Below are 13,636 nucleotides of genomic sequence, written 5' to 3'. Positions count from 1 at the left end.
GTCACCTCCACAAAATCAGCACACTCCTCTCCTGAAATCCTCTGTGCTGCTGGGAGGACCCTGCTCCTTCCCGTATGTAACTCTTATCCTGTGACCTCCACAAGATCAGCACACTCCTCTCCTGAAATCCTCTGTGCTGCTGGGAGGACCCTGCTCCTTCCACTATGTAACTATCAGCCTGTGACCTCCACAAGATCAGCACACTCCTCTCCTGAAATCCTCTGTGCTGCTGGGAGGACCCTGCTCCTTCCACTATGTAACTATCAGCCTGTGACCTCCACAAGATCAGCACACTCCTCTCCTGAAATCCTCTGTGCTGCTGGGAGGGCCCTGCTCCTTCCACAATGTAACTCTCATCCTGTGACCTCCACAAGATCAGCACACTCCTCTCCTGAAATCCTCTGTGCTGCTGGGAGGACCCTGCTCCTTCCACTATGTAACTCTCACCCTGTGACCTCCACAAGATCAGCACACTCCTCTCCTGAAATCCTCTGTGCTGCTGGGAGGACCCTGCTCCTTCCACAATGTAACTCTCATCCTGTGACCTCCACAAGATCAGCACACTCCTCTCCTGAAATCCTCTGTGCTGCTGGGAGGACCCTGCTCCTTCCACTATGTAACTCTCACCCTGTGACCTCCACAAGATCAGCACACTCCTCTCCTGAAATCCTCTGTGCTACTAAGGACCTGGCTCCTGATACTACACAGCAAACAAACACACCTGTCTGAGTACACCCATAGGGTACATTCACATGTGGTGAGTCCATTGTGGTTTCGGAGAAAACCGCTACTGAAAAGACCACTTAAAACATGCTGGTGTCTGTGGCGCCATCACTCCCAGGAACAGCAGGTCTAGAGGCTGAAGGTCCCGGATAAAACCTGCAGAGTAATTGGACATATGAGATATTTCTGAAGGTCTCATGCACTGTGTTGGTACTGTACGGCTTGTGTGGTCAATCTCTGATCGTTGTAGACATGTGCACTTCTGTGTTACTGAACCATCTGAATCGTCTCCACATTTCCAGATCAAGGCTCGTTCTCAGCTGCGGATCTCCGGCCTCTTCCCATCGGCGTACTGGTGCGGACAGGCCTTGGTGGACATCGCCCTCTACTGGCTGCTGCTCTTCCTGATGATAGCCATACTGTTTGCGTTCAACTACTCGATCACTCTGCCTCCTGTGAAGGCGGTATTATTGGTACGTATGGGGACACGGTATAGACAGACCCCCCCCCCCCTACCCAACTCCCATCACTTGCTCTGACAGTAGGTTGCTTTCTTGCAGATTCTGGACATCCTCGGCTTTGGCGCCTCCATGGTCCTCTTTGCCTATGTAATCACCTTTCTTTGCAGAAAAGGAAAAGCTAATAGTGATGACTGGTCTGTCTTATTTATTCTGGTGGGTACCGAGGTCTGCTGGAATACCTCCCACATACCTTTCTTATTACTGAGTGAGCACTTACCTCGCCTGGAGAGAAATAGATGGAATCTTTATAATTCCTCAAGTAAGGGAATTGACTAGAACAGGTCAATGACCTCCACACGGCTCTCCGCAGAGCTGTACATATTTTACCTGTCCGTTACCACCACCAGGTGGTAATCTCCATTCAGATGCATACAGAGCAACCCCCAAAGTAATAATGGCTCCTTAGTGCCCCCACACAATAAAGGTAACTTCATCTTCATTCACCCTTAGGTCTACTACAGTAATAGTGACCCCCCTATTGGTGCCAACTTAGTGCTCTCCACAACAGAATGGCATCCCATTAGTGTCCTCCTCTTAGTCCTAGTGCTTATACAGTGCTCACAGTTATAGTGCCCCCTTAGTACCTACACAGAGTAATGTAATCCCAGTCAATAAAGATGCTCTCCTCAGTGCCACTCTCTCAGTAATGGTGCCCCATCCCTGCATCTATTTCAATAATGGTGGCTCTTTTGTGCCCTCCTCTTTGTAATGGTGCCCAATCTGGGCACCCCTCTCACTAATGATGCCCAACCCATGCATCCCTTTCATTAATGGCACCCTCTGAGCCCCCTCTTAGTAATCCTGCCTCTACTGTGCACCCCTTTTAGTAATGGTGCCCTCCCCAAAACCTGTTCTCATTAACAGTGCCCCCTAAATGTCTTCTCAGTAATGGTGTCCACTGAGCTCCCGTTTCTGTAATTGTGACCCCTGTCTGCACTTCTTTTAGAAATGGTGCCCTCTTCAAGCCACCCTTCCTCACTAACAGTGCCCCCTCCATGTCCCTTTTCAGCAATGGTGCCCCATCCATGCAACCAATTCAGTAATGGCACCTCTGAGCCCCCCTCTGAGTAATCATGCCTCCTCTCTGCACCCCTTTTAGTAATGGTGCCCTCTCCGAGTCCCTCTCTAAGTAACAGTGCCCCCTCTGTCCCTTCTCAGTAATGGTGTCCACTCTGAGCCCTTGTCTTAGTAATTGTGAACCCTCTACTCACTCCTTTTAGTAATGTTATAGAAATATTAATAGTAGAAATCCGCTACCATCAGACTCTTCACGACACAGAGTCAGACAAAGGTGTTACCATCTTGAGTTCTTGCTGAGCACTCCTCCTCCTCCTCCTCCTGCCCAGTCTGTTCACTTTTATTTAGTCACAAAAGGGTCTAACAATAGAAAAGGGGCCGGACCATCACCCGACCACTTACTTCATGTAACAAGGACACAGGAAGTGAGACACAGGAAGTGATGACACAGGAAGTGATGACACAGGAAGAGAAGCATTTAGAATAACCTAGCCAGCTAACAAACACATGTACATTATAACCTTCCATAACCTATACCATTACCACTGGAGGTAACGTTATCCAGCCTTGCTCAGTGATCAATGCCAGATAAAGTTACTATGATCCTCATGTTTATTTACAGGACAAGGTCATTACCTCCAGCGGCTGATCAGGCGCACTAGAGACAACAAACGCACGTTCCTTTCATATATTGTTCTCTTAACAAATGCATCCACGCCAAGCCAATAAATCCGCGTCTTGCGCGGGGGCCCTAGCCGGCGTCCATACATGGGCCAACAAAACACTGCTCTGCTGAACACATCAATCTCCCCCGGCCAAGTGCTTAGCACATGGACCATTCGCCGACTGAGACCTCTGCGCCCGGCAGCTGTGACAGGACATACACGGGAAGATATCCACTCCAATGGTTTACCCTGACACTGAGAGACATGATGACAATACACAATATATTAGAAACACATCCTAATAAAATTTCCACAACAGTAATGATGCCCCGTTTCATGTCACGGCCTTTGCTGTGTGCGCCGTGACACTGGTGCCATGCTTGCTGCTGCCGGTGGCAACGTGTTGCTGTTATGGCATGTGGTGGCAGTGTCTCGGCTTTGGCTGTGTGCGCCGTGACATGGTTGCCACGCATGCTGTTGCCGGGGGCAACGTTGTGGCTGGTGTGTGCACTTACAGAAACATAGAATGTGTCGGCAGATAAGAACCATTTGGCCCATCTAGTCTGCCCAATATACTGAATACTGTGGATAGCCCCCGGCCCTATCTTATATGAAGGATGGCCTTATGCCTATCCCATGCATGCTTAAACTCCTCCACTGTATTTGCAGCTACCACTTCTGCAGGAAGGCTATTCCATGCATCCACTACTCTCTCAGTAAAGTAATACTTCCTGATAATACTTTTAAACCTTTGCCCCTCTAATTTAACACTATGTCCTCTTGTAGCAGTTTTTCTTCTTTTAAATCTTCTCTCCTCTTTTACCTTGTTGATTCCCTTTATGTATTTAGCAGTTTCTCTCATATCCCCTCTGTCTCGTCTTTCTTCCAAGCTATACATGTTAAGGTCCTTTAATCTTTCCTGGTAAGTTTTATCCTGCAATCCATGTACCAGTTTAGTAGCTCTTCTCTGAACTCTCTCCAAAGTATCAATATCCTTCTGGAGATATGGTCTCCATTACTGAGCACAATACTCCAGATGAGGTCTCACTAGTGCTCTGTAGAGCGGCATGAGCGCCTCCCTCTGTCTACTGGTAATGCCTCTCCCTATACACCCAAGCATTCTGCTAGCATTTCCTGCTGCTCTATGACATGGTCTGCCTACCTTTAAGTCTTCTGAAATAATGACCCCTAAATCCCTTTCCTCAGATACTGAGGCTAGGACTGTATCACTGATTGTATATTCTGCTCTTGGGTTTTTACGCCCCAGGTGCATTATCTTGCACTTATCAACATTACATTTTAGTTGCCAGATTTTTGACCATTCCTCTAGTTTTCCTAAATCCTTTTCCATTTGGTGTATCCTCCAGGAACATCAACCCTGTTACAAATCTTTGTGTCATCAGCAAAAAGACACACCTTACCATCGAGGCCGTCTGCAATTTCACTGATAAAGATATTAAACAATATGGGTCCCAGAACAGATCCCTGAGGTACCCCACTGGTAACAAGACCTTGGTCTGAATATACTCCATTGACTACAACCCTCTGTTGTCTGTCCCTCAGCCACTGCCTAATCCATTCAACAATATGGGAGTCCAAGCCCAAAGACTGCAATTTATTGATAAGCCTTCTATGTGGGACAGTATCAAAAGCCTTACTAAAGTCTAGATAAGCGATGTCTACTGCACCTCCGCCATCTATTATTTTAGTCACCCAACCAAAAAAATCAATAAGATTAGTTTGACATGATCTCCCTGAAGTAAACCCATGCTGTTTTTCATCTTTCAATTCATGGGATTTTAGATGTTCCACAATCCTCTCCTTAAGTATGGTTTCCATTAATTTACCCACTATTGATGTCAGGCTTACTGGCCTATAGTTGCCCGATTCCTCCCTACTACCTTTCTTGTGAATGGGCACATTTGCTAATTTCCAATCTTCTAGGACGACTCCTGTTGCCAGTGATTGGTTAAATAAATCTGTTAATGGTTTTGCTAGTTCACCGCTGAGCTCTTTTAATAGCTTTGGGTGTATCCCATCAGGCCCCTGTGACTTATTTGTATTGATTTTAGACAGCTGACTTAGAACCTCTTCCTCTGTAAAGACACATGCATCAAAAGATTCATTAGTCTTCTTTCCTAACTGAGGTCCTTTTCCTTCATTTTCCTTTGTAAAAACTGAACAGAAGTATTCATTGAGGCAGTCAGCTAGTTCTTTATCTTCTTCCATATACCTTCCTTCTTTTGTTTTTAATTTGGTAATTCCTTGTTTTAGTTTCCTTTTTTCATTTATGTATCTGAAGAATGCCTTATCGCCTTTTTTCACTGACTGAGCTCATTTCTCTTCTGCCTGTGCTTTAGAAGCTCTTATAACTTGCCCTTCCGTTAGTAGTTAGCATTGTCAGTAGTCGTCTCCTCACATCAGAAAACGTGCTGGATCTATCGATGATGGTGGTAATGATATAACTAATGATGAAATGACTGACTGCACCTGTGTTCCTGCAGATTTCCATCCTTCCCTTCTTGGCTGAGGTCTACTTTAGGAACTCTGTCATGATATACATCTTCGCCTTGACTTTACTGCCCCCCAGTAATTTGCTGGCATTCCTGGTGCACCTGGTAAGTATACAATCATGTCTGGTATTGCAAACTAGTCAACAAAGGGGGCGCCTGCTCCTCCAACCACTGAGCAGACCACCAGACACCATTATACACTATAGCGACTAGGCACCTTGAGCAGAATCTCTTGGGGGATGAGGCTTTTTGGAATATCCACCATCCCACTAACATCTATCATCACATTTATATCACAGGCCTTAGGGGAGGTGGTAACAGGGAGCAGAGTATACAGGTTATGTTTCGGGGTCTGCGTGCTTTGATATGGCAGTCGCGCCCCTTTCTCCTAAGTGCTACGTCCCGACATGTCATATTTGATTAAAAAATTGTGACTAATTCCAGTGATTGTTCATCTTCTCTGTGCAGAGCAAACCAAATCACGTCTCCGATTATGAGCCGAGAACAAGCATCCTCATGAACGTGGCGATTGTAAGTGTTTCTCACAGGAGAGAACTTGTGAAAGAAATGTTCTATTTTAGGATGAATACACATCAAATAGGGGTCTGGGACTATTCTTCATACAGGGGAGAGAGGGTACAAAATTCATTGTATAGAGCCATGGACATCAGCACAAAAACTGTGCCGGGAGCTTCACGACATGGGTCTCCACGTCTGCTGTATGCCAGCCTCCCATCACCAAGCACAATGCCAGGCGTGGGGTGGTGGGTGTAGAGCACATCCCCACTGGACTCTGTTGCGGTGGACACGTCTTCTGGGCAGAGACCAATCACACTTCTCTGTGTGACAAATATTGGTGTAGTGAGGTGCCAATTACACGTAACTAGTTTTAGAGAGAGTAGGTGTATATTTATGTACAAAACAGCACAAATGGCACATATGCCAGTGATCAAGTACGGACTTCTCTGTGTAGACGGGTCTGGTGAATGCCAGGAGGACATTACCTGCCAATCTGCATTGTGCCAGTTGAACAGACTGGTGGTAACGCTATGGGGGGGGGTCTTAAAGGATCGGAATCAGACCTGTAGTTCCGGTGAAAGGAAATATTAATGCTTTATTAGACAAAACATTGTGGAAAATTGTATGGTGACAGCTTTGTGGGACAAGTTTGGGGAAGGCCCTTTTCTGCTCCTCCATGACTGCGCCCCGATGTACAAGCTCCACGAAGATATGTTTAGGGGGAAGGGGAGTCTGGGAGAACCTGACCGGCCTCACAGAGCCCGAACCTCAAACCCATCAAACACTAGGACTGTGAGCCGGGCCCCCTCCTCCAGCATCAGGGTTGGACCTCACAAATGTTCTTTTAGATGAAACAGCAAATATCCCCACAGACACCTTCCAAAATCTCATAGAAAGCTCTACCAGAAGAGCAAACGAGGGACTGATTCCATAATAATACTCATGGTTGTAGCATGGAAATCAGAGAAGCCCCTGAAGGTAGAAAGTGGAGGGTCAAGTACTTTTCTCTTTACATGCATGTTTTGTTTTCAGTCTGGTGATAACAGGAAGGATACGTGGCTTCAGTGCCTCTCTAGTGACCCGCTTGTCTTTGCCATTGCAGCCGTACATCCAAGTTGTCATACTCTGCACTGTCCTCTTATATTTGGAAAAGAAATATGGAAAAAGATGCCTTACAATGGATCCAATATTCAAGTAAGTAGGCCCGGATTGTGGAAGAGACAAGCGACTAGAAGACAACAAGCTTATCTCACATCATTGAGATCATTTTAACTTGAAATCACAAAATCCCCAGTAAATAAGACATCGCAGGGTTGTAGCCCGACCTTCGTTCATCGACAGAAAAGATTTGGTTTGCTGTTCCAGCCCTGTACCTAAATACTATGGCCAAGTGTTCCCCCAGGAGACAGATAATGTACCGATTACTATTACAGAAGATTTCCGAGTGTCTGATGACCTATACTCAAGTGTGACTTTTGTGGGTCAGACACCAGCACCCCCAGCGACCGACTGAAGAGGCCTGTGAAGTCGCATTAATCAGTCACGTGGCTGAGTCCTATTCTGCTATCCAAGGGCTTGGTAATCTGCGAGGCTCACCGAAGCGCCGCAGCCATCGCTATAGAACCCTTGGAAAACCCTTTTACCATGGTCATTATTTTTATCTCCAGATTTGCCGAAAGACAATACGCAATAAAAAAGAATCCAGAAGAGCTAAGGGGAGCTGATGAAGATGTCATGTCTGAGAGAAGAAAAGTCCAAAATCTGAAGACGACAACCAACCCACAAGAGGTAAATATGAAATGATCGGGGGGTGAAGATGGCGCCCAGTCCAAAGCACCTTCTCCTCCTTCATGATAACTGAGTGATCTCAGATGGGTTTGTGCAGCGTTGAGGGCCAATCTACTATAGATAGAAATTTCTGTGTGTGTAATTTATGTATTCAAACAGTAGTCACACAGGTGAGGAGCTGAGTGGTTGCTAGGCAACATAAAAGTATCCTACCAACAGGTTACACAAATTAGTGGGGAGGAAAGAATATTCTGCAGATATATGACACTACAGTAACAAAAATTTAACCTTGTGGTCCAGAAAGGCAGAAAATATTCATATGAACGTGAAACAGTCACTCTAAGGTATACAATGCTGGAGGGTCAGGGTCAGCATCTGCCCAGCACCATCAGAAGGTAAATGTCATGCCAGGTCCCTCACAATGGGGGCACCAAGGTCGGGACACAGCCAGAATATGAGAAGTCATAGCTTATAAACATATACAGCATAAGTCACTCAGGTCTCCATAATATAATAAGGGGTTCAGCTTTCAGAATTGCTGAATAACTCTACATTTATTTCCTAGAAACCGGCCATCCTTGTCGACAGTCTACGCAAAGAGTTTGAGCTCAAGCGCGCAAATTTATTTAATAAGAAAAGTGTGACAAAAGTTGGAACCAGAAACGTCTCATTCTCCGTAAGAAAGGGTGAGTTATTATAATTGTAGACCTCCGATAGGACGCACCAGATAAAATTTATAAGGCAAAGACATGTGGTAAAAGGTGAAAAACATTATACAGAATATTCATTCGATTGAACCCGAGGAATGGAGAGAGGTGCTGGAAGTGAACAGATTACAAAGGCACTGTATATGTCACCTCAAATGCTTACATCTCAACATCTACTGTAATACTGCTCCTATGTACAAGAATATACCTGTAATTACTATCATATAACTACTATGATACTGCTCTTATGTACAAGAATATAACTACTATAATACTGCCTCCTATGTACAAGAATATAACTACTATAATACTGCCTCCTATGTACAAGAATATAACTACTATAATACTGCTCCTATGTACAAGAATATAACTACTATAATACTGATCCTATGTACAAGAATATAACTACTATAATACTGCTCCTATGTACATGTCACGGAACCATGAACCAGACGTACAACAAGAGATAAGTGAAAATAAGAAGGCTTTATTGAAAATAAAGCTGTAAAGCAAAAGTCCAAACGGATGGTGAAACCGAAGCAGAGTCTTTGAGAGGCCAGGGGTCAGGAACCAGAAGGGTAGTCAGACGAAGCCAGGATCAGGAACCAGCAGGGTAGTCAGACGAAGCCAGGATCAGGAACCAGCAGGGTAGTCAGACGAAGCCAGGATCAGGAACCAGAAGCAGCAGCAGTCTTAGAAACATGTGAACACAGGAGGACCAAGCAAGGAACTGAAGCCACAGACCTCCTATATATATGAGCTAGGCATCCAGCTCCTCCCAGTGGGAAGGAGGAACCGCAGGGTGGAAGGCTACAAGAAACCCAGAAACCAAGATGGCCGCCAGCACATGTCAAACGAAGGAGAACAGCAAGAAGGTAAGACCATGACAGTACCTCCCCCTCAAGGGCCCCTCCTCCGCGGAGCAAAAAACGGTTTCTGAGGGAAGCGTGCGTGGAAGGCTCGGAGCAAGGCAGGAGCATGGACATCTGCGGAGGGAACCCAGGAACGCTCCTCTGGACCATAACCACGCCAATGGACCAAAAACTGCACCCGACCGCGGACCAGGCATGAGTCCAGTATATTGCTCACCTCATACTCCTCACGATTGCCCACTCGGACCGGACGAGGCCGAGGAACCGAGGAAGTGAAACGATTACACACCAGTGGCTTCAACAGGGAGACATGAAACACGTTAGAGATCCGCATGCCAGGAGGAAGCGCAAGGGCATAGGCTACCGGGTTTACCCTGCGAAGCACTCGGAAGGGACCAACAAAGCGAGGCGCCAGCTTGGGAGTGGGCACTCGAAGGTTGAGGTTGCGGGTGGACAACCATACACGGTCTCCGACCTGGTAGGAAGGAGCAGGCGCTCGTCTGCGATCAGCCTGGAGTCTCTGGCGCTGCGCAGAGGCCTCAAGGGACTTCTGGATCTGTACCCAAGAAGCACGTAGGACGGAAAGGTGATCCTCCACAGCCGGAATATCCTGGGGAGAGAATACCTCCGGTAACACGGCAGGTTGGAACCCATAATTGGCCATGAAGGGAGACGTCCCAGAGGAAGAGTTCACCGCCGTGTTCCTGGCAAACTCAGCCCAAGGCAGGAGGTCAACCCAATTGTCTTGGTGATCGGAGACATAGCAACGAAGGAATTGCTCCAAGGCCTGATTGGATCGTTCTGCGGCACCATTGGACTGAGGGTGGTAGGCCGAGGAGAAGGAGAGATGAATCCCCAACTGGGAGCAAAAGGCGCACCAGAACCTGGACACAAACTGACTCCCCCGATCCGACACAATCTCCTTGGGCAAACCGTGCAACCGGAAGACCTCCCTGGCAAAAATCGTGGCCAACTCTTGTGCAGAGGGTAACTTCTTGAGAGGAACACAGTGGCACATTTTGGAAAACCGATCCACAATCATGAGAATGACCGTATGGCCTCGGGATGCAGGGAGGTCCACAATGAAATCCATCCCCAGGTGTGACCATGGGCGCTCCCCGGTGGCTATGGGTTGCAGAAGGCCCAACGGAAGGTGCCGAGGGGACTTACTCTGGGCACAAACGGAGAATGCCGCTACATATGCGGCGATGTCGGAACGTAGGGAAGGCCACCAGAACAGACGTGAAACAGCCCAGGACAGCTGATTCTTTCCAGGATGCCCCGCGGTCTTGGAGTTATGGTAGGTTCGCAACAACCGAGTGCGCAACTCCTCAGGCACAAAACATCTGCCGTTGGGTCTCCCAGAGGGAGCACCAGATTGAGCCGCCAAAATCTGCTCACCCAGGGGAGAGGTCAGGCTGGTGCGAATGGCGGCCAGGATCTGATTCGGAGGTATGACCGAAGTCGGAATCGACTACTCCCTGGACAGCTCGGAGTACTGCCGTGATAGGGCATCCGCCCTGATGTTCTTGGAACCGGGTAGGTAGGAGACCACGTAATTAAAACGTGACAAGAACAGAGCCCATCTGGCCTGACGTGGTGTCAATCTCTTGGCCTCAGAAAGGTAGGTCAGATTCTTATGGTCCGTCAGGATGAGAACCGGAACCACCGAACCCTCGAGCAAGTGCCTCCATTCTTTAAGGGCCTGCACGATGGCCAATAACTCCCTGTCACCAATCTGATAGTTGCACTCCGCGGAAGACAGTTTCCGGGAGTAAAACCCACAAGGAAGCAGAGGACCCTCTGGTGTTCTACGCTGAGACAGAAGGGCGCCTACTCCCGTCTCAGACGCGTCCACCTCGAGGACAAAGGGCAACCCAGGGTTGGCATGCGACAGAATCGGAGCCGACACAAAAGCGGACTTTAGGGACTCAAAAGCTCGGATGGCCTCGAGCGGCCAGACCTGGGAATTACTGCCCTTCCTGGTCAGATCCGTGAGAGGCTTGGCCAGCATGGAAAAGTCCCTGATGAACTTCCGATAATAATTGGCGAAGCCCAAAAAGCGCTGCAGGGAACGAAGACCACTGGGCTGGGGCCACTGTAAGACAGCCGAAACCTTCTCAGGATCCATGGAGAACCCCTCAGCGGAAATGATGTAACCTAAGAAGGTTACCTGGGATCGGTGAAATTCGCATTTCTCAAGCTTACCGAACAGCTTGTTCTCTCGTAACCGTTGCAACACTCGTCTGACATCCAGAATGTGGGCCTCCATGGATTCAGAATATACCAAGATGTCATCCAAATAGACCACCACACACTGCTGCAACAGGTCACGGAAAACATCGTTGATGAATTCCTGAAAGACTGCGGGCGCATTGCACAACCCAAAGGGCATAACCAAGGATTCATAATGACCGGTCCTGGTGTTAAACGCGGTCTTCCACTCATCGCCCGCCTTGATCCTTACCAGGTTATATGCCGCCCTCAGGTCGAGTTTGGTAAAGACCGTGGCCCCTTTAAGGCGATCGAACAGCTCGGAAATCAAGGGTATCGGGTAAGCGTTCTTGATCGTGATGCGATTGAGACTCCTGTAATCGATGCAAGGCCTCAACTCACCGCCCTTCTTTTTCACAAAGAAAAATCCAGCCCCTGCCTGGGACGAGGATTTGCGAATGTGTCCGCGTGAAAGCGCCTCCCTCACGTACTCCTCCATGGCCTCATTCTCCGCTACCGACAGTGGATAGACTTTGCCACGAGGAGGAACGGCACCAGGTTGTAACTCTATGGCACAATCGTATGGGCGGTGCGGAGGTAGGGCAACCGCGCGCACCTTATCGAATACATCCCGGTACTCCTCGTATTCAGGAGGCAACAGAGAGTCCGAGGAAGTACACAGCAACTTGACAGACCCATGGATGCAACTAGCCCCACACTGCGGTGACCACGAGAGGATCTCGGCCGATCTCCAATCGAAAGTCGGATTATGCTTCTGGAGCCAGGGGTACCCCAAGACCACCGAGTAGTGTGGAGACGAAATAACCTGGAGGCAGACCGACTCTCTGTGAACGGCACCAATGGCTATCCCCACTGGAAGGGTCTCATGAGTCACGTGTGGCGGCAGAAGGGGTCTGCCGTCTATCGCCTCAAGAGCCAGTGGGGAACCTCGAGCCTGCAGAGGAATGGAATTGGCGGCAGCGAACACACTATCAATGAACAAACCACCAGCACCAGAGTCCACCAACGCCTGGGTCGTCACCGAGCCCCCGACCCAGGAGAGGACAACAGTGATCAGTGGTTTGTCAACACGGGAAACCGGGGACGAGGAGACTCCACCCAAGATCTGCCCCCGACAGGATCTCAGGTGCGAGCGTTTTCCCGGACGGTTCGGACATGCCAACCGAAAATGCCCACCGAGACCACAGTACATGCATCGGCCCCTCGCGTCTCCGGAGTACCCTCCCCCCCTCGGACAGGCGAGCAAACCCCAGCTGCATGGGTTCACCCCCAGACAAGTCATCCCCAGGAGGCGTGGGAGGAGAGGGAGGCACGGGTGGGACAGCAAACGTAGGCGCCAATCTGTTAGAAGACCTCCGCAGGCTCTCCTTAAAGGAAGGTCTCTCCCTGAGTCTGGTGTCAATCAAAATCAGGAAAGAAATAAGAGACTCGAGCTCCACTGGTAGGTCCTTAGCTGCAACCTCATCCTTCAAGGCATCCGAGAGACCATGAGAGAAAGCAGCGACCAGAGCCTCATTATTCCAGCCCACCTCTGCTGCCAGGGTACGAAACTCAATGGCGTATTCAGCTACGGATCGTGAACCCTGTCTGATGGACATAAGGAGCTTCGCAGCAGAGGCAGCACGAGCCGGCACATCGAATACCTTCCGAAGAGAAGCAACAAAACCGGAAAACTCGGCAACCACCGGATTGTTGTTCTCCCATAAAGGGCTGGCCCAGGCCAAGGCCTTGTCCGAGAGCAGCGAGATCAAGAAGCCCACCTTTGATCTCTCAGTAGGAAAGGCATGTGGCAGCAACTCGAAATAAATGCCCACCTGGTTAAGGAAACCTCGGCACTGAGTTGGCTCTCCCCCAAAGCGCTGTGGAAGAGGGGCAGAACCGGTCATACCCCGAAACACCGCAGGCGCAACAACAGGTGTCGGGGTAGACTCTGGCGCAACAACCGGAGCGGCAGTAGGAGCGACAACCGACCCATCGGCAACGGGAGCGAAATGAGCCGTGCGTTCAAGCAGGGTTAGCAACGCCACAGCGAACCGACCCAACAGGTGATCCTGCTGATCAAGTCTGGCAACCAGC

At 48.8% G+C, this 13,636-nt stretch overlaps 1 protein-coding gene across 1 annotated transcript in view; it reads left to right on the top strand.

Annotated features, from left to right (window-relative positions):
- The window catches only part of LOC121005829 (ABC-type organic anion transporter ABCA8-like), a 101,241-nt gene that overhangs the window by 57,190 nt on the left and 30,415 nt on the right, over positions 1 to 13,636 (top strand). Inside the window, exons 25-31 of the mRNA XM_040438590.1 lie at positions 1,026 to 1,196; positions 1,284 to 1,397; positions 5,431 to 5,544; positions 5,908 to 5,970; positions 7,061 to 7,152; positions 7,626 to 7,746; positions 8,312 to 8,432. Of these exons, the coding sequence (XP_040294524.1) occupies positions 1,026 to 1,196; positions 1,284 to 1,397; positions 5,431 to 5,544; positions 5,908 to 5,970; positions 7,061 to 7,152; positions 7,626 to 7,746; positions 8,312 to 8,432 (796 nt within the window). The remainder of the gene's footprint in view (positions 1 to 1,025; positions 1,197 to 1,283; positions 1,398 to 5,430; positions 5,545 to 5,907; positions 5,971 to 7,060; positions 7,153 to 7,625; positions 7,747 to 8,311; positions 8,433 to 13,636) is intronic.

The sequence above is a fragment of the Bufo bufo genome, chromosome 6 (assembly GCF_905171765.1).
Source record: "Bufo bufo chromosome 6, aBufBuf1.1, whole genome shotgun sequence".
In the NCBI taxonomy this organism is placed as follows: domain Eukaryota; kingdom Metazoa; phylum Chordata; class Amphibia; order Anura; family Bufonidae; genus Bufo; species Bufo bufo.
Note: the sequence above shows the minus strand (reverse complement) of the source record. Positions and strands in the feature narration are given on the sequence as shown.